Genomic DNA, 21,024 nt, shown 5'->3' on the forward strand with positions numbered 1-21,024 from the left:
GTGGGAGTTAGGGAGTGCGAAAGGGAGGGGGAGGTGGAGAGAAGGTGGGGGGAATATTGTTGAAATATTGATGCGGGGGAGTTAGCGTTTGGGGGGGAAACTTGAAAAGGACCAGGGGTCTGAATCCGTGTCGCAGTATTTGGTTAGCGCCGAGGGGGTCTTGCGTGTGGCGGTGCAAATTGTCTCGGCACCGTCCGTGGTTAGTGGGGATTGTGTTGGACAAGGGTTGCACACGTTGAGTTTGGGTTGGCTGCGCTGAGGCTAACGAGTAGTGACGGAGGTGGGGTTGCATGGCTTTGAGGGGGGGTGGGTGTGGGGAGGGGGCTGAAGGACGGGACCCTTTCCGCCCCGCCCCCCCCCCCCCCCACCTGAGAGTTTCCGTAGACGCTGGGGTCACCCATCAGTGACGGATCAACAGGTCTCTTTACACAGCGTGGAGAACCACCTGTCCTTCCATCTTTTTTTTTCCCCCTCCTCTCATTCAATCTAACCGGCTCATCAAGTCTCTCTCCCGCCCAGCCTGGCTCAGCCCCGGTTTGAACCACAAAGCGTCATGTCCTTTTTAACTAAGGATCTGATTCTCTTTTCCTCCTGCTTGTGGGACCTTAACAAATGGCACAGCATCAGTCACCAAGCACATCCCAGCCTGACTCTTTCACTTTCATCTCTACATCGCAGAGACACAAACCGCCAATGTAGCTAGTTCGGTGCAATCAAAGGCAGTTGTGTGTGTGTGTGTCTCTCTCTGTCTTGCCCCAAACACCTTCCCTCAGGTCCTGGCATCACTTTGCGTTTCTCGCTTCAGGTAGGAAAACAGCAGGATGTTTCCCTAGAATCACTTCATTAGCATCTGGGCAAAATATGCTATGATGACCCAATGATCAACATACCCTGCTGCGCTCAGCTAGCTGTCTTCCCTCCAAACCTCTGCAGCACCATGCTGTTTGTTGTTTGTTGTGGGATTCCTCAAAGTGAGTATTCTAGAATCCCCCACTGGGGCCCCCTTGAAAACAGTTGTTCCGGAATTGCGGACCGACTTTATGAAAAAGTGCTGGATATGTGGTTCACTTTAGCGGACATGCTAACCAGATGCTAACCTCTGCTGTGTGACCTGCCATTTTAACTCTGACGCTCGCAATACCAATGCAGGGAAATGTACTGCAAGCCTATGCCCATGCCCATTTCTCTCCTCTGTCCTGTTATAGCATCGTTGTCAAAATTGGAATGCTTCGTTTTGAGACTGTGACAAGCGGCAATGTAGCCAAAAGTAAAACCTCCAGCCGACGTTATTTTTGCAGTTCTGATAGCATTGGTAACCAGTTTATAATAACAATAATGTACTGTACCTCAGGGGTCTGTGATGCATTACCAATATACAACAGCTGCATCTGGGCACTTCATATTGCGTTGTGTGTTAGGCCATATAGTACGGCCCCTTGTTGCTTACAGTTTCAGTGCACCACACATTTCAGCCAGTCCTATGTGGGGAATAATGAAGTACTCTCTTATTTTGGTTGGCCTGGTTGTAAAAAAGAAGAGTTGGAGTGAAACCAGCTGTGATTGGATTCTGAATTTGCTCAACACAGTGGCATAGAGGTTGATTAAACGTGTAATTTTTAAGGCAACCAGCTGTGGTATGATTGTGTGTTTCCTTTTAGATCATCATAAGTTGAGCAAACTCACAATCCTATACGATCCTGTGCAACTAACTGCTGAAAAACTGTAAGTTGAACAAACAGACTATTAGGGACTGTATATATATATATGCCTGTACGCTTCTTAACAACAGATGGAGATGTCACTATGTTCACTGAACTTCTAGCAATACCCTGTTACATGTCTCACATATATCACGGCTGATTTGTCTTGATTGATGAAGCTAACCCGTGGAAAGGAGACGAACGGGTGGACAGACGCAGTGAGGAATCGTGACTGTTCCAGGAGGAAGTAGTCAGCGAAGTGATGCTGAGTCACGACATGCAGCGTACTTCAAACGTAGTCGTACTTCTATTGCTCTGTATTAGACTGTAAGACAAACCGGCTGAAGTGAAAACCCTCAGTTCTCCACGGGTTGATGTGGATGTCTGGCGCTCCACTACTCTCTCTGGCAACCCCCCACATCCCACATTTACTACTGATAAATAAGAACATAAACCTCTAGGGTATACACAAGGCTACCTGCCTACACACACCTTCACACACACACACACACACACACACGCTGCGGCTAGCCTGATGTTTCTACTCCCTCCAGGTAAATTGCACAGTGGTGCACAATGCGAGCCCACAACTATAATATATATATTTTTTTGACTACCAAAAGTATGTGTGTGCGTGTGTATGTGTGTGTGTGTGATCAAAGTCTATCCATCAGGTTTTTTAGGTCTCCACTCAGGAAAAAGTCTAGGTTTAGAGGAGAACTTGGCGAATGGGGTTAGTGTTAGAATGAGACTTACTTTTAGGTTTAGGCATTATGGGTTAGGTTAAGGGTTTAGGGTTAAGCATTACAGGTTAGGTTAAGGATTTAGGGTTAAGCATTATGGGCTAGGTTTAGGGTTTAGGGTTAAGCATTACAGGTCAGGTTAAGGGTTTAGGGTTAAGCATTATGGGCTAGGTTTAGGGTTAAGCATTACATTTTAGGGTTAGGCATTACGAGTTAGGTTAAGGGTTTAGGGTTAAGCATTACATGTCAGGTTAAGAGTTTAGGGTTAGGCATTATGGGTTAGGTTAAGAGTTTAGGGTTAGGCATTAGGGCTGGATTAAATGTAGCCATAAAATGGTTGAGCTTAAATTTAGGATTATGGCAAGGGTTGATTGATGGTTCACACAGATTTCTGTTTTCTGGTCCCCAGAAGGATAGAGAAAACAAATGTGTGTGTGAGTTTTGTGTGTGTTTGTGATGAGTGGGATAAAAAAGCAGGGCAGATATGTCTAAGTAACATCCTTTCTGAGGATATGTATCTTGTTACATCCGACAGTAGATGTTGAACCACTGAGCAAATACATCAGAGCATGTTTACCAGAACTCAGGGAATTACATTGAGGACAACATTATTTTGGGTAGAGACAGTATTTGATAGTTGTTTACTATCAGGGAGGAAGTGGAGATAATGGTTCACTATCAGGGAGGTAGTGGAGAAAATGGATCACTAACAGGGAGGTAGTGGAGATAATGGTTCATTATCAGGGAGGTAGTGGAGATAATGGTTCACTAACAGATATTTAGTGGAGATAATTGTTCATTATCAGGCAGGTAGTGGAGATAATGGTTCATTATCAGGGAGGTAGTGGAGATAATGGTTCACTATCAGGGAGGTAGTGGATAAAATGGATCACTAACAGGGAGGTAGTGGAGATAATGGTTCATTATCAGGGAGGTAGTGGAGATAATGGTTCATTATCAGGGAGGTAGTGGAGATAATGGTTCACTATCAGGGAGGTAGTGGAGAAAATTGATCACTAACAGGGAGGTAGTGGAGATAATGGTTCATTATCAGGGAGGTAGTGGAGACAATGGTTCACTAACAGGGATGTAGTGGAGATAATTGTTCATTATCAGGGAGATAGTGGAGATAATCATTCATTATCAGGGAGGTAGTGGAGATAATGGTTCACTAACAGGGAGGTAGTGAAGATAATGGTATATTATCTGGGAGGTAGTGGAGATAATATTTTTGACTTCTCATTGAAGACTGGTGAGCATTTGTAAAATCCAGGTCATATGTGGGCCTGATGTCCCTACAGATAAGATAAACCTGACAAATCTGTCCCCCAAAAATGTTTTGGCCCAAAGTACCCAGAAGGGACTGGATAATCCCAGTTTAGGGTTAAGTTTCAGGTTTAGACATTACAGGTTTGGGCCAGCGGTTATGGCTAGATTAACTTGATATATGTGTTTGTGAGACCATGCACGTGCCGAATGAGTTAGTATTTACAGTTAGTTTCCAAGTGATTGACAAGCATTCTTGCATTGTAAACATCTACTGAAGAAAACCATTTTCATCTTGTGTCCAGTAACCTTTGCCAGCCTAGTGTGCTATCATCGTCAGACACAAAGAACATTGTTGTGAAAAAGTGCTACAGGGCTATCTTGTTAATTCAAAGTTGAGTCATGCAGTTAGTTGATGGATGACATCTCTGTAGCGCACACACATACCGCAACTACACCAGAGTGATGTCATATCCGTCTTGTCTGGCTGAGCAGATTGTGCAGTGGCGAGTGAAATTGAAACGCAGCGCGGGTAATAAAACAAACAGCCTATCGCAAGTAGAGTTAGCACACTGTCCATATTTACCATAATTTCCTGTCGCTAAGGATGGCTAATGTGTTGGCTATAGAGAATGAGGAAGTGTTTTCTTCACTTGTTACATTGTTGATACTCTTACATATCTTCTGCGTGGCGTCCAATTACATGATTCATTTGTGACCATTTCCCAGTACAGACAAAGGAGAACGCATTACCTGTGTCATTTCCAGTCATGGAGATAGGGACAGTGAGTCAGTCAGTGTGTGTGTGTGTGTGTGTGTGTGTATTTGTTTCCACACCTTATCAGGACCAAAATTCCCAAAATATACTGACAATACATGAACATGGTAAATAAAATGTTAGTTCTATAAGTTAAGGTTAGGGTTAAGGTTTAGGGGTCAGTGCTGAAAACAATTTCACCAAAAAATGTGTGTGTGTTTGTGTATAAGAAAGATAAAAACCATCACTGAAAGAGCAACACAGGGAGAGAGAGACTCCAAGAGGGAGAGAGACTCCGTGGGGGAGACAGGGAGAGAGAGACTCCGTGGGGGAGACAGAGAGAGACAGACATGAAGAGAGAGACTAGGAGCTAACTAGGCACAAACACTACAGCTCAGAGTGTGTTTTTAGTTAATGTTGAGCCCATGAGTGCCGACCCTGAACACCACTCTTAGCATCGACAAGCCTCCAAGGCTGCAAAGGTTAGCCTTTAGCTAATGGCTTTCCAATACATTCACTGATAAAACTCCAGATTCCATCTCACTGCATGCTATCCTGCTTCTGTTTACACCGAGGACCTCAAGTCAATCACTTCAACTCCAAATGTCAGTAGCAATATTGATCAGAGCCGAAAATCACAAGGTATTCACAGGTGGTGACAAGAGCATGTTTCATTATGCTTTCATCTGGTTTCTGGATTTTTCAATCAAAAGGGCAGTTTAATATATATATATATATTTTTTTTTTCTGTAAACCTTATTCAACCACTTAAAGCAATTGAGAACAAATTCTCATTTGTAATGACATCCTGGCCAAAGTCACTGCAAGATGACACCATGCTGAACCGCACAAATAATGTGGAAAATAAATACAAATAAACGCTATTTACAAGGGTGTAGACAATAAACACAAAAATACAGTAAATACAGTGAGACACGTGTACAGACATTTCATGGATCCAGGTGCATTGATCAGATAGTGTCAAGCTGAACGGTCTTCAATCATTAGCAGTGGTCAACTAAAATAGCTAGCTAGGGACCAAGAGAAGTGTAGGATTCAGGGCGGGCAAGTTATACCCGGTTGAGGTCACAATGATGAGTGTTGAAGGGGTGCCAGTGTGGTGAAATCAACCAGCGGCGAGGCCACAGACTAGGTCACCATAGCGGAGGATCAGCAGGGTGGGCATTTTGTACATGGGCATAGGTGGCGGCGTGAGTGGAGTTGGTAGTGGAACAACAAACCAGTACTGGAGTTAACGTTGGACTGAAGGTGGGTGATATGTGGATTGAGTGAGAGTGAGCAGTCCAGCCTTGTATATAGGTGTTGACACACAACAACTGATTATACCGGAGCGTGTCATGGACATGAAGGCTGATTAGGGGGATACTGGCCGCAAGCGCTGCATCATTAAAATTCTAATAGAACAGGGTTAGCTCCGGAATCAAACCTTGAGGAACAGCTATAGATCTATGGACAGCAAGGTCTCAGGTTTGTCGCGTTGAACCAACACAGCTCGACAGTCCTCCGAGAACCCTTGGTTGCTGAGTCTATTGATTAGGATGTGATGGTTACCGGGTTTAAAGGCTTTAGCCAAATCAATACTGCTTTTTGTTTTGAGCATACACAGTGTTGTTTAGGACCTTCAGATGCTGGGGTATTTGTATTTATTTGCAAGATGTGTTATTTTGTTTTAGTGGTCTTCGTTTTTCTTTTGGTCTTGTTATGGGTTTTCTATTCGGAAGGGCAGTTAGGAAAGGGAAGAGGAGGGATGATATGCTAGGGAAGCGGTGGGGCAGATTCAAATCCAAGTTTGACCCCAGTACATGTCTACTGTTCTCTGAAGGCAGCAGCGTAGAACACCACAACGCCAAAAGTCTTTTTTACCCTGTACTTCAAAACAGACCAACATCTGTTAGCATGTGAAATAGTTTTCATTGGCATGAGTTGGTCGGATTGACTTACAGTTGCTTTTACTCCAGTGTGTTGTTTTACACCAGTCTGTTTACCTGTTCTTTACTTATAACCAACAGTAGTTCTAGCGTAGTTCAGTACTTTTTCTCTGTCCTGGAAGAAATGACTCAGCAAGCGACCAAGTGTCCAGGTCTCTGTGCGCTTCCTGTTCAGGTGGTCATAATAGCCGCGCCCCTGTTGTGTGCCCAAAGGCAGAGGGGTAAAAAATGTCAACACCTTTGTGACAAGATTCTCCTCATTATAAAATGTATTCCGTGGCCCTTAGCACCTTGTTAGTGGTTAAACATCCTGAATCTGAGCCATAACCCGAGTCTCCATCGACAGGTTTATCTCATTTCTCTTACCTCCTCCGTTCATTAGGCGATCAGTTCTCCCCGTGCGGTGGTAACGCAACGGCACGTTCCTGGTCGGGTTCCGTCTGTGAAACGTGTCACGGGTGGGGCTGCTGCGAGACATTTTACATTTGCATTTAGGAAGCCGGCACAGGCGAGAACAGAGCGGTAATTCTGATTAGTTTTTATCTAACAAGTGACTTGGCGAAGCATAGGTCACAGAGGACTGTTTACTCCACGTCTTCCTTTGAGAAACTAAATGCACTCTAGTTTTTCCGCTGGGTTACAGATATGAAAGCGAGACACGGTGACAGTTTTCAAGAAATGTTTTCCCCTTTGTCTCTTTTTTTCTTTTGCAATAGCAAGTCAATACTATTCAGTGGAAGAGGCTTTGGTTTCAGAGCTGCAGGCTCACCAAGAGTCTTCCTCTCCAGTTCAACCTGCAGTCACTCCGACACAGAGAGAACTCTACCACTCCCTCCCACACTTCACAGCACTGCCATTAACATATTAAGTAAAGCAATTTACATGGGACCAATTCTTTAGGCAATTTGCCAGGGATTCAATATAATTACAAAAAAGCCCACGGAAAACAATGCCAGCCACCCTTTACTGACTAAGAACCCCTCCCCCATTCCCTCTCCTCCGCTTTTATCGACAGTAACTCACAATTAACTGTGCGAAAAAGTGCATTTCATTAAATGCAATTTATGTATCTCTCCAGGCAGTTGGCCTGGGTTTCAATGCAATTATAATATTTTTTATTTATTTTATTTTTTTCTGTGTGGAATGCAAGTGTGTGAAAGTAAATAGAATCATTGCCACTGCTGGTGTGTGTGACTGAAGGCTTCAGTTCCGTCTGAGTGCCTCTTCCTTTGTGTTATAGGTCCATTGAAACGTCTTACCGTATTCACTGTGGGATACTATTTCTGGGCATAATACTATTGTTTTATATAGGCCTCAGACTGTTTTCTAATACTATTGTTTTACATAGGCCTCAGACTGTTTTCTAATACTATTGTTTTATATAGGCCTCAGACTGTTTTCTAATACTATTGTTTTATATAGGCCTCAGACTGTTTTCTAATACTATTGTTTTATATAGGCCTCAGACTGTTTTCTAATACTATTGTTTTATATAGGCCTCAGACTGTTTTCTAATACTATTGTTTTATATAGGCCTCAGACTGTTTTCTAATACTATTGTTTTATATAGGCCTCAGACTGTTCCCTAATACTATTGTTTTATTTAGGCCTCAGACTGTTTTCTAATACTATTGTTTTATATAGGCCTCAGACTGTTCCCTAATACTATTGTTTTATATAGGCCTCAGACTGTTCCCTAATACTATTGTTTTATATAGGCCTCAGACTGTTTTCTAATACTATTGTTTTATATAGGCCTCAGACTGTTCCCTAATACTATTGTTTTATATAGGCCTCATACTGTTCCCTAATACTATAGTTTTATATAGGCCTCAGACTGTTTTCTAATACTATTGTTTTATATAGGCCTCAGACAGTTTTCTAATACTATTGTTTTAAATAGGCCTCAGACTGTTTTCTAATACTATTGTTTTATATAGGCCTCAGACTGTTTTCTAATACTATAGTTTTATATAGGCCTCAGACTGTTTTCTAATACTATTGTTTTATATAGGCCTCAGACTGTTCCCTAATACTATTGTTTTATATAGGCCTCAGACTGTTCCCTAATACTATTGTTTTATATAGGCCTCAGACTGTTTTCTAATAATATTGTTTTATATAGGCCTCAGACTGTTCCCTAATACTATTGTTTTATATAGGCCTTAGACTGTTTTCTAATACTATTGTTTTATATAGGCCTCAGACTGTTCCCTAATACTATTGTTTTATATAGGCCTCAGACTGTTTTCTAATACTATTGTTTTATATAGGCCTCAGACTGTTCCCTAATACTATTGTTTTTATGGGTAGCAGTTAGAGCCTCTAACCAGTAATTTTAAGGTTGCTAGATCAAATCCTTGAGCCGGCGAGGGAAATCATTGCCATGTTCCTGAGAAATATCAATAGCCCCTATCGTCCCGAGGTTCCCAATATCCCTACTTCCTGTCCCCATTACTGTCTTTTCTTTACTCGCTGATTTTATAGATATTTTGGCTCCCTAACAATTCCAGTCCTTCTTTACTCTCCTCCTTACCTAACTCCCTTTCGTTAATAAATGTTCTTCCTTTACCTACTTTCCTAGCTCTTTCCTCAGTTCATTCCCTTTTCATCTCCCATGTTCATCCTTTCCAAGATCCCATCCTGATGACAGAAAGAAAGGGATTCAGGAAATGAGGAATGAAAGCTGGTAAAGCAGGAAAGAGAAAATGGTTAGGAGTGGATTTTTTTTTTTGACATGTAGTAAGTATTTCTTCAGGAGAACCGAAGTTTCTGCCCCACGAAAGAACTGATTGATGTCCTGCTCGCTCAAAGGCACACTCATAAGTTCTCTAAGTTCTTTTTTGTCTGTGCCTTGCTGGGCTGTCGGCTCAGGAGCCCTGTCCTCCCTTAACTAAATGTATTCCCAATCAACTGGCCTCTGTGCTCACTGGACCTCTCTTTTGGTTGCTCAACCTAATTTTATCTGCTTTTGATTCACTTTTGCTCCCTAAAAACTTTCTTCATGCTCCAGAGCTCCATTTTGCTCACTCTAATTTTGACTTTTGAACCCTAACCCAGTTTTTGCCTGCTCCGTTGCTGTATATTTCATCTGGCACCACAACTTCACCTTTCGCGATTATATCCACGCACCTGTCCATTTTCGAGGGTTTCGGTCAAGTAAAATCTTGTGTCTTTACCGATCTTATGTACAGTTTTGTTTTTTATCTGCAATTTTGCTTTTTATCTGCTATCCACCCAGAAATAAATCCTGATGTATGGTTTTGGAAACACCTATTATTATTTTTTTTTAACAAATTGTCGCTGTTGATGTTGTTACAGTCCTGTGTAATAAGTCACAGGCATTGTTACTGGGGAACAGCCATTGTGTGAGGTCTGCCAAACATCCAGCCATGTAGCTAATGATCAAGTTGTTACAGACCTATTTGAGATTGCTTTTAGCCTGGCCTTGACTGACATGTACTCTGCAGTCGCTGTTAGGCCATGAGAATGCTCAGGCTACCACTGGGATAATAGCCACCTGTCAGACTCCCAGTGTGGATCAGACGAGGAAAAGGAGGTGGAGAGAGAGTGAGAGCGAGAGCAAGAGAGAGAGAGAGAGAGAGAGAGAGGTATAGAGAGCGAGGGAGAGAGGCATGTCGGACTTGAGTCTCAGTGCCAGTCAGATTGGCGTTTGCTGGTGGGTTAGAAACGTTTCCCCGGCAACGGGCAATTAACAGCTCTTTTGGGAAGTGCATGTCGTTAATCCTTTATCACCTAAATCACCTCGCCGAGGAGAACGAGGACCGCGGAACGCCGGACTCGCCCTGGAACGTTGAAGGGGACACTCGTTAGAACATTCAAACGGGCAGTGATGCCGGTGAACGGTGCGCGCGTGTGTTTGTTTGCTCGTGTGTTTGTTTGCTCGTGTGTTTGACTCACTCTGTTGATGTGTGGTCTTTAAAGGTTACAGTGGAACCCTAGCACTCTACAGTCAATCGGAGGCTTGGACCCCATTCTCAACAGTCTGTTATGTTCTCATGTTTGGACGCCACAGGCGTGACACTGGTCTCAATGGGCACGACAACAGCAAAAGCAAAACAACAACTACAACATATTAACGTGCCTGTATCCATGGAAATGCGCTGTTACTCCTTTTGACCCCATCAAAGCCTTTTTTTATCGCAATGACCTCGGCTGCTTTTTCCTGATTTCCGAATGTCTGTCAGTTACAACAGTTGCTGTTCAAATTCAAACGACGCTAACAGTCAACTTTTAAAAGGCAAACTTTGGCCTGTTGTTAAACAGTGGGATGGACCTTAATTGAAAGTATTTTTCTTACTGAGTGGTACTTGAAATACCCGTTCACTTGTCTTTCCCAAAGTGCACTCGTGGGTTCATAGACACTTAGCAGACTTTATATAACTGTCAGCGATTACCGTAGTGCAGTGTCGTGCGGTGATGGACAATGCAGACTATTCAGTGCTGCAACAGAGTTATCTTACATTTGAAGCGTGTTTTATGCTGATTCTTTCTGATTCCCGCTGACCTTATTAAATGTACGGGGAAGTTGGAGTGCGGAACTTCTCTCAGCGTTGCCTCACTGTAATCTAATAGGACTAACAAGATTTATAACTGGATATAGGAAGCTACAAGGCATGCACAGCTTGTATGAGCTAGTTTACAAGAAAGCCTGGCTTACTCACCAACCAGGACTCATAATAAAACACAGATTGGTGTGGTTTAATTGACAGAGATGTGTCGGAAGAGGCTTACTTCAGAGCACCAATATCCCCCCTGCCATCGACCCTGTGACCTGTAGCGTGTTACTTCCAACCTTCGCTCCAGCGTTTGTAAAACAACCCCAAAGTGCCCTCTGGAGACAGCAGCTTCCAATGGGGACGTTCCTTCCAATGGGGACGTTCCTTCCAATGGCGGAATTAAAAAAAGAAGCGTCTAGCATTTTGTGTTTTCTGATATTCACCGCGAGCCCCCGTGGTTCCGTTGGTTAGGCCGGAATGAATGGAACCGGTGGTTGTGCAGAGGTGTGCGCGCGTGTGCGCGTGTGTGTGTGTTCGGTGGGGGGGAAAGCCTGGCCCGCGGCCAATTACAGCCTGCATTTTGGGAGCACAATCAGAGTCCATGGATCGATATACAGTAATCATCAGCTGTGGTAGAAGAAGAGAGCCTCGACGCGGAGGCCCATTGTTCTCCAGGGCCCTTTTGTCGATGGAGAACAGACGCCATGGAATCAGAGATCTGCAAGCTAATCAGTGAATTATAGCGTTAGCGAGCACAGCTGCGGGCTAGGTCAGTTTGGGACGGAATCGATAGCCCTTCTGCGATATACAAGGCCTTGGTAATTATACTTGTCCTTATTCGGCAGTTCTTTTGTCTCTGGGATCAGGGACTGGGTTTGGGTTTGTTCTGGATGGACATACTTTAGGTTGTTGGTAAGGGCCGTAAATCCCTCCCGTTTCGGGCCCTTCGGGGGTCGTTTCTGCAGAGTATGATGAAATTAAGTGTCTTAAAGAAGTCCGATTTTGATCAAGTCTCTTGTCATGGACTCATGATCCACTGCAGCAGAGTGATCCACTGTGTCCTTTCAGTGATCTACTGTGACCTTCTGAAATGAATCATTCGGGGGAGGCTTCATTCCAAGAGCTCCTTGGGTGCGCCGGAGAGTTGCCGGGCCTGAGCTAGCAATAGGGCGTTGGTGTTTTTTCTTTTTTAATAAGGACAGCTGACGTGTAAGATTTGTATCAGAGGGCGGGGAAAGTCACTGAGGAACACCACTCAGAGCCTGCTGATTGGAACAACACATATCAATCATGTTGTCTTCTCATTTCTCTCCTTCCCCACTGTCCTCGTCCCCAGTGCCCCCACCATTTAGTAATTTTAAACCTGTCCTGTCGTGCACCCTCTCTTTCTCGTTCCTCTCCCTCTCTCCTCTCTCCTCTCCATCTCCCTCTCCCCACTCTCTCTCTCCCTCTGGCTCCTCATCTCTCAGATTCCCCTTCTTCTCCACAGGCTTCAATTCAAATGGCTTCAGTGAGTTACAGAGACGTTTTGTTTTGTCACTGCTCAGGAGCTCAGGTAACACAAATATGCACACACATACACACACACACAAACACATACACACACAAAACACACTGAAACATGGCTAGTTAACCACCCTCTCTCCCCCTGAGGGCTAGAAAAGAATTCTAGACCTTCCCTTTACCCCTGTAGGCTATGGTGATTTATACCCCATGGTTCAGAGCATTAATATACAATGCCTGTTGCCACTATTGCTTGTGTAATGCAGTGGCTGCGTTTTGAGGCATTCTGGCTAGCCTGGACGACTGTATTGGGAGAGTAATGAGCAGTGACTTTGAAGATGGACAGGCAATGAGGCCATGCAACGGGGATAAACCTAGAGGTGTGTGGCCCCCTGTGTCCTAGCTGGCCCCTCAGGGCTACCATAGCCAGGCGAGTGTATAAGCAGCCAATGAAAGTGCAGCATGTGAGACCAGAGGGTATCCTGACTCCCGGGGGGCGATGCTTTCTTCCAGCAGGGCACCCTAGTGGCCCTCGCTGTGTGACCGAAATAAAATGCCAATAACAGCCAAAACACGGAGATGGCAACCGCTCCCATCTGTCTAAAGTCCCCAGAACTGGTATGGGAAGTGTCTCCCATACCTGCCAGTAGGGAGAGTCTTTGAGCGAGATCATTGTCAGGTACCGTTACAATCGAGTATCATCGCAGTTCGTTTCAGCTTCACCCCCGTGGAAGTAACAGGACCATGTTTTGTTAGAAGAGCGAAATAAACCACCCATCACCGTCCACATACGCGTTCACCCACCCGTTGACATTCGTTGGGTTCTGAAGTCAATTAGCGAGAACGTCCGTGACACCAGACACACAGGGATGCCTCCCATCACCCCCCTTCCAGAACGGCCCTAATTAAGGGGTCTATATATAATGTCATCGCCCAAAAAGCAGCATGTTAGGGTCCATAATGCGTCGGCTAATATGCCGCACAAGTTGTGCAATGGAGGCAGTCGAGCGTTTCATCTTATTAAGTCCCCTCTCTCCCCGGCGTCAACTCAATCCAATTTAATAACATATGCTACATTGCACATGTATTACCGTAATAACAGCCAGGGTTTGGATCCCCCTCCCCATGATAAAAAAAAAAGGAAGGAACAGTCCTGGAGTTACCGCCTGCTGATCTCGTGTCCCGTTCCTTATTAAGCTTGACACAGCCATGCTGCCCATTCTCGTTCATGACCCGGTGTCTCCCCGGTCACGGTCCTGTTGGCCCAGTCACGGTTCTGTCGGCCCAGTCACGGTTCTGTCAGCTGCGCGGTCACCGTTTTGTCGGCCCAGTCACCGTTCTTTTGCTCCAGTCACGGTTCTGTCGACCCAGTCAGGGTTCTGTCAGCCCTGTCACGGTTCTGTCGCTCCATATGGCGCGCTAGCCTATCGATGTACAGGCAGGGAGGATGTGGGTCTCCACACAGTGCTGAATGGACATCTTGAGCGGATTGGACTTGCATTCAGTTCTGTTTCACGACATGGCTGTCACCTAGACCAGTCAGTCATTGACCGACCGCAGAGTCAATGATCCACACGCCGGGTGGAGTTCAGGGAAGCGTGTGTGTGCGTTCAATACCTGCCTGTGGCCACAAGTTGCCTGGTGGTTAGAGTATTGGCCCCAGTAACCAAAAGATGTCTTGAATCCCTGAGCCGAAACGTTGCAAACCAATGGTTTTGCCAATTCACCCCAGCAGTACTCAGTTGGGTACGTTCATATCTACACCAGAGAGCAGCATATTTTACACTCTGAGTTGCACTCTGTTATTTTACACTCTAAGTTGCACTCTGTTGCACCTTTGACTTTTTTAAATGGTCTAGTCTGATCTATGAAAATCAATTAAACAAATCAGAGTCTTCTGTCACCAACAAACGTACAGCAACCTTTGACCTGCGAGGTGTGTTGATGCCAGCACGTCGTGGTGATCTTGGCTGTGTATATTCTTCAACCAATCATGTCCTGTGTATCCATGTTGGTCGGCTGCTCGTTGGACTGCAGCATGGAGCAGGAACTTGCTGACAAGCCTAAATATTAGCCTCCAGTTATATGTGAAAGGCCTTGAGTATCAGTGAGGACTTGCTTGGCCGTGTTCCCAGGCTGACAGTACGTCACCTTCAGACTGGGGGTCTGGCTAGGTCAAGGGTGGGGGATCTGGCGGGTCACCGGTCCTCATTTAGGAATATAGTCCTACCTGATTTGTACATTTGATTTTGACTGTATGTGTGGTGCGTTTGTGTGTGTGTGGAGGTGTGTGTGTGTGGGTCCAACTGTGTGTGTGGGTATGTGTGTATGTGTGTGTCTGTGTGTGTGTGTGACCATCACACTTTATCAGGGTGACACTGTCAGCATTATTAAGAGGGCTTGTTTACCTCAGTGGGAGCATAATGTACAGTATCTCACTTCCTGTGCGTCTGTGTGTGTGTATGTGTGTGTGCGTGTGTGTGTGTGTGTAATAGAGATAAGCGAGAGATTAGAGCGGAATAAAGTGAGAGGGGAAGAGTGAGAGAGAGGTGTGATGGAGGAGATAAAAGAATGAGCGAGAGGGAGTTCTTATTATATTCTAATCATTTAGAAGACACTTATCAACTGCGACATGCGTGAGCAAATCATGTGAAGTGTCTTGCTTAAGGGCACAGCGACAGATTATTGGCTTTGCGGTGGAAACACTGGTCCACCTGCCCTGTGAGAGAGAGACTGAAGGTTGTCAGTACAGGCAGCGATCCGCAGGTCAATGTTATCGATCCAAACAGGGTTGGAATTACAACCCATTTCCCCTTCTAAACACCTTTCTTATACAGCGAGTGTATTTATCTGCATAGGAATATTGAACAACATGACAATAGTTGTGCAATTATATTCTCGAACACGCTGAGAGGCTGTTTCGGTCCAGAATTTAGGTGAAGAGCAGGAGACAGTCGAACGGGCTCTGGACACACATTGCACCAAGAGAAGTGGTGAAGGGGGCCACAAGGACATATGGTCAGAAAGGGTGGTGCTTGGTATTCCCCCGGCAGTGCATTTACAGGACACAGCACTTTCAATCTCGGTTGAGGACATTCTGGTGTCCAGGGCAGAGACCAGAAGGGGGGCAAGATGAGGAGAAGAGGAGAAACTAGGAGGTTCCTTAGTGGAGGAGCACTGCGTTGGTACACCACACTCAGACGACAGGGAGACAAGGTCGTTGGGGGGTGGTCACTACTCAGAGAACATATTGTCCTTTGGTGTGTAGAGAGAGATAGTGAGACACCCCCTTACAGGGATAAACTGAGGACGGAGAGAGTGAGAGTGAGAAAAGACAGGGCGGTTTGGAAGTTGAGCGCTTTCCCTCTGGAGAAAAGAGGAGCGGAGAGAAGAGGAGCGGAGAGGAGAAGAAGAAAGAAGAGGTTTGAAGGGGGGAAGAGGGATTCTTGGTTTATCAAAATATGTAGAGAGGCATGTGGAGAGGAAGGGCCTATAAATGGGTGAGAGAAGAAGACAGAATGGAGAAACCGTGCGGGGGGGGGAGAAATAGAGAGGAGGGAGGGAAGAGAGATAGCGAGGGCAGCAGCTACTACTGATACTGGCCTGCTCATAGTCTTAACAACACGGTGTCAGTGAACGTTGAGGCGCTAGTTGGTGTCCGTAGCTGTTAGGAGGGGTGTGGTCCAGTGAGATAGTAGGGCGGGGTCAGAGATGGCACCAGGGCCCCGCCCTCGACACTGCACTGTTGTTAAACACTGACATGTGTCCCTCAGTCCTTTCCAGTCGTCAAAGTGCCCTGACAGCATCTCGTTGCGTTGTTCCCCTTTATCGCCCAGTGAATACTTTTCAGGCCAATAAAAGGAAATAAAGTTATTGTCTCTTCCCAACAGCTCCATCTCTATCTGATACCATGGCTCATGGAAAGCAATCATCAGCTGCTTGTTGCTTACCGTCAACAGCTCGTGTGTTTATTATTATTTTTTTGTTTTTTGTATTTTGTTTTCTCAACTTACTACATAATTGAAAATGGCTGCCGCGGTCCATTTACCACGCTTTTGTTCTTCCTACATCAGCAGCGCAGAGACGGTGAGGCTCTGTTCTACCAGAGATTTGTCTCTCTCGTTTCCCCTCGTTCAATCGCTTCCCTCCACGGCCTGATGCATTTCAGCTGCGTCTGAGATTACTGTACATTCCAATTTCAAACAAATCTTTTTATTTATTTTTTTAAATAGTTGCCTCTTTAAGCCGAGGATTCATAGGCTCCCTTAGTTATGACTGATTGTTCGCCTGTCTGTCTGTGTATGTGTGTGTGTGTGTGTGTGTGGTCGATTGGGTGGGTGGGTGACTTGGTTGGTTGGTTGGGTGGGTGGGTTGGTGGGTTTATGGGTGGGTGGGTGGCTTGGTTGGTTGGTTGGTTGGGTGGTTGGGTGGGTGGGTTGGTGGGTGGGTTGGTGGGAGGGGTTGGTGGGTGTTTGGTTGGGTGGGTGGGCGTGTGGTTGGGTGGTTGGTTGGGTGGGTGGGTTTATGGGTGTTCGTACGTGCAATTCTGCATAGCTGCATGTTGATGGGAAGGGCAGGCATTTTTTATGTTGTGGATGACAAGATGACTTGAAAATACCTGTATGAATTAAATACTAAATCAGATATGTTATAAAATTATAACTTACAGCAATGCTATGTATATAGATAGTGAAAATGTCATCGAAAATATCTTTGGGTGACAAAGAAGTCTTTGTCATCCACCCAACTTTCAGCTTTGCCCACAGCTACCGATTGTGACTCAGCTCAGGAGATGGGGGCTCTCAATCTATCTGGCCCTCCTGGCTCCGCCTTCCCCTGGGAAATGTGTGCAGGGATTGGAGTGATTTGCAGTAATAGAACTTTGGGATAAATGGGATTATCCAATCCCCTCTTTCGCAAGGTTCTCGCTGATTCCTGCTGATTGGATGGTGAACTTCATTACCTAAGCCTGATCCCCTCCTCAGAGCGTCTCTGGGGACGTGAGGAAATTACCGGGGACGGCTTGTTGATATACGCCGGTACCCGGAGAGACGTGGTCTGAGAGACAGGCGAAGGAGAAGTGTTAGGAGGTTTTGAGTGTCCGTGCTGTGCTCTTTAGTCGTTGTTATGACAGAATGACAGGGCTTTATTTCAGCGGCAGGATTACTGTGCTGTTCCACTGCGTTGAGATGTGTTCATACTGTGACATGTCTGTTGACTGCTGCACAGGCAGATGTCCACCTGGCATTCGCACCTTTGTCCATACCCCTTTCTAACGCTGCTTTTAACCATTTTTGTTCTCCTGTCTTTCGTATTCCCGTGTACCGCCGTCCGTCGTAACGTTCACTGTGTGTCATTGCGTGGGTGTTGCTGACTTCAGTACAGTGACTCCGCGCGCCAACTGTGACCACAGCTAGCTCCACACCGACTCCCCCTTTTGAGGGACTCGAACTGTGAAACTAACCCGCCACCTCCTCCCCTCTCTCTCTCTCTCTCTCTCTCTCTCTCCACCCCTCGTTCCTCTCTCCAGGGAAGGAGGAGTCGGTGGCCACCTTCAAGGGAAACGAGTTCTTCTGCTACGACCTGTCGCTGACGCCCATCCAGAGCAGCACGGACGAGATCACGCTGTCCTTCCGCACGCTGCAGCGCAACGGCCTCATGCTCCACACGGGGAAGTCGGCGGACTACGTCAACCTGTCGCTGAAGAGCGGCGCCGTCTGGCTGGTCATCAACCTGGGGTCCGGGGCCTTCGAGGCCCTGGTGGAGCCCGTCAACGGGAAGTTCAATGACAACGCCTGGCACGACGTGCGCGTGACACGCAACCTGCGCCAGGTAACGACACGGGACGCGATTGGCCAGGCTTCTGCTGTCGGTTGAGAATCTGCTGGTTCTGTTGGTTGAGGATCTAGTGGGGTTCTCCAGCTGCCTGTGTCTTTCTCATTTTGTGTCCGCTGTGCCGGCTCGTCTGCGGATCTCTGGGTCTCTTCGTTCCCGCCCTCTTCCTCCCGCCCTACCTGACTCATGTTGGTCTTCTGTTCCAGTTTCAGGGTTGAGAGCCGCGGAGGATTGCTGTTCTTCTCTCTTGTCATGTTTCTTTTCCCCCAAAAAAACTACCAAAGGTCCAGGTCATCTGCTCATCAGCTAACCCATTAACATCTATTGCACTTATATAGAGTACTCTCATATCTAGTACCCTAAAACACAGTTAAATTAGGAAGGAGCCGGCAGGAGCTTATTTCCTCCATGGGTGGTCAAAATAGGACCTTGGCGGGAACTGAGCTCCCGTACTTCCACTGGTCAGCAGTTTAACTTTTTAGATACGACTGGAAAGTAGAAAGTAGGGTTCCCCCACTTGCCAAATTCCCAGTTAACCCCTGTTAACATTTAGCACACTCATACATGTCTAGTACCCTCATATTTAATACCTTCATATCTAATACCCTCATATTTAGTACCCTCATATTTAGCACCCTCATATTTAGTACCCTCATATTTAGTACCCTCATATTTAGTACCCTCATATTTAGTACCCTCATATTTAGGACCCTCATATTTAGTACCCTCATATTTAGCACCCTCATATTTAGTACCCTCATATGTACTACCTCATATATAGTAGATTAATCCCATTCATGTCTCTAATGCCTAACAGGCAACACAGTGTTCAGTTGACAGCACCAGAGGGATGTGTTCTTCTTTCAGTATGTAATGCACTTAGCCACACGTGATGTTTTCAGATTGATCTGAAGAGACGTTTCAGAGTCCTCTAACGCGCTAGTCAACAGGTCTTTGCCAAGCGCTAATTACAGTCCACATGAATCCAGAAGCCCGTGAACACAATCTGAATACCTGGCGCGCGCACCCACGAGCACGTACCGTACACACACCCACCCACGAGCACGTACCTTACACACACCCACCCACGAGCACGTACCGTATACACACCCATCCACGAGCACGTACCGTATACACACCCACCCACGAGCACGTACCGAATACACACCCACCCACGAGCACGTACCGTACACTCACCCACCCAGATCGAACACGCACACACAAACACACGCGCGCCCACAAATTCAATTGAAAAGCTCAGGCATAGGCTCGATAGCAGGTCACCCACTGACAGCTGGAGATGGTGGGGGTGAGATGCAATCAATTTCGCTTAAAATCGCCTTGCTTACTTCTCTCAGTGTTTTTGGTAATTGGAATTGGAATTAATGGCTTGTCAGCCCTAATAATAGCCATTGTAAAGGCCCCTATTGCAACCAGGCCTGAAGGGAACCCCCCCCCCCCCCCCAACTACCACAGCAAACATTTGGCAGAACCCCCCCCCCCCCCCCCCCCCCCCCACCAGGACACCGCTTGTGCGTCCAACTTCCCTTTACTTTCTAATGGCTGCCCAGGTCAATCTGGGCCAGGAGAAAGGAAAGTTTTGTCGCTGGGACCTTAAAGATGCAGATAAGCCACCGGGCTATCTCTCACAGAGGAGGATCTCTCCGACCAACGGAGATTAGATAACAGCCATAACAGCAGATTCTCGGGGCAGAGATAGGGCCAATGCAGTCATGTGATAACACACGCGCGCCGACGGGGATCAGATATATTTGCCGCGGGGGGTCATGCTCGCCAGAGTGGAACTGGTTTAATGAGGTTGGAAAGCTGACATGATTCCGGAGATTTCCTTCGCGCTGAGTAGCGGCACCGCTGTGAGGATCCATGCTGGGATGTATAACACACACTTTAAATATTTTAGTGGAGTCCAGACATTTAATTTACATTCAGGAAGGACTTTTAACAGTTCTAAAGGTCTCTGTATAGGGGGACACTTAACACTAGAAAGGCCAAGTGAGTCATCCCGACTCAAATTTAATTTAAAATTGAAATATCTCTGCCATTTATAAATCATACAACTTCCTGCCGTTGACTTTTCCTAAATATATCCATTAAACAGCGTGCTCTTTGACGGAACAAACTATTATATTGCAGTTAGAGGTTCGTTGTGGGATCTTAAGCGTACCAAGAAAATAGGTGAGATAAACACAGCTGAATCATGTTGTGTACAAAAAAGGGGGACGTGTTTTGGCTCATTAGCACAACTGCTTGCTGATATTATACTAAAACCTTGTAGTAAATTAGCTTCTTCCTAAGTTTATTCTTCTTCCTGTGATGATCTCTATGAAGCATATGAAAGAAAAGGCCTCAAGGTTTCCAAAACACCACTGCCAAGTCACTGTCACAGAAGTTACAATATGTTAATCTTGAAATAAAAGTTGACCTCAACCTTAACCCTCAACCTAACTTCTCACCCTTAATAAAAATGTCCCTAACCTCACTGAGACAAGACGGCGCCTCCACATGTTAGTGTTAGCGTGGTGATTAAGGAGCTCTACATTCGAGCCATTTTCTGCCCACTGACCAGCCTGCTAAGAAGGGGGGGGGGTATTGATGGCATTGACTTGACTTCAACACACCTCGGACTGTCTTTTGCACTCACTCTGCTGCTGGCTAATCACTGCTCTACACACTACACACACACACACACAGTGTGTGTTATACAGCCAGTGCTTTCGTCGTGATGACGTC

At 45.8% G+C, this 21,024-nt stretch overlaps 1 protein-coding gene across 10 annotated transcripts in view; it reads left to right on the forward strand.

Annotated features, from left to right (window-relative positions):
• The window catches only part of nrxn2b (neurexin 2b), a 638,533-nt gene that overhangs the window by 258,998 nt on the left and 358,511 nt on the right, over nt 1-21,024 (forward strand). For all 10 annotated transcript variants that reach the window (XM_029117448.2, XM_029117457.2, XM_029117453.2 and 7 more), the window contains exon 6: nt 17,969-18,270. In XM_029117448.2, coding sequence (XP_028973281.1) covers nt 17,969-18,270 — 302 coding nt within the window. The remainder of the gene's footprint in view (nt 1-17,968; nt 18,271-21,024) is intronic.

This window comes from Esox lucius, chromosome 24 (assembly GCF_011004845.1).
Source record: "Esox lucius isolate fEsoLuc1 chromosome 24, fEsoLuc1.pri, whole genome shotgun sequence".
NCBI classification, from domain to species: Eukaryota; Metazoa; Chordata; class Actinopteri; order Esociformes; family Esocidae; genus Esox; species Esox lucius.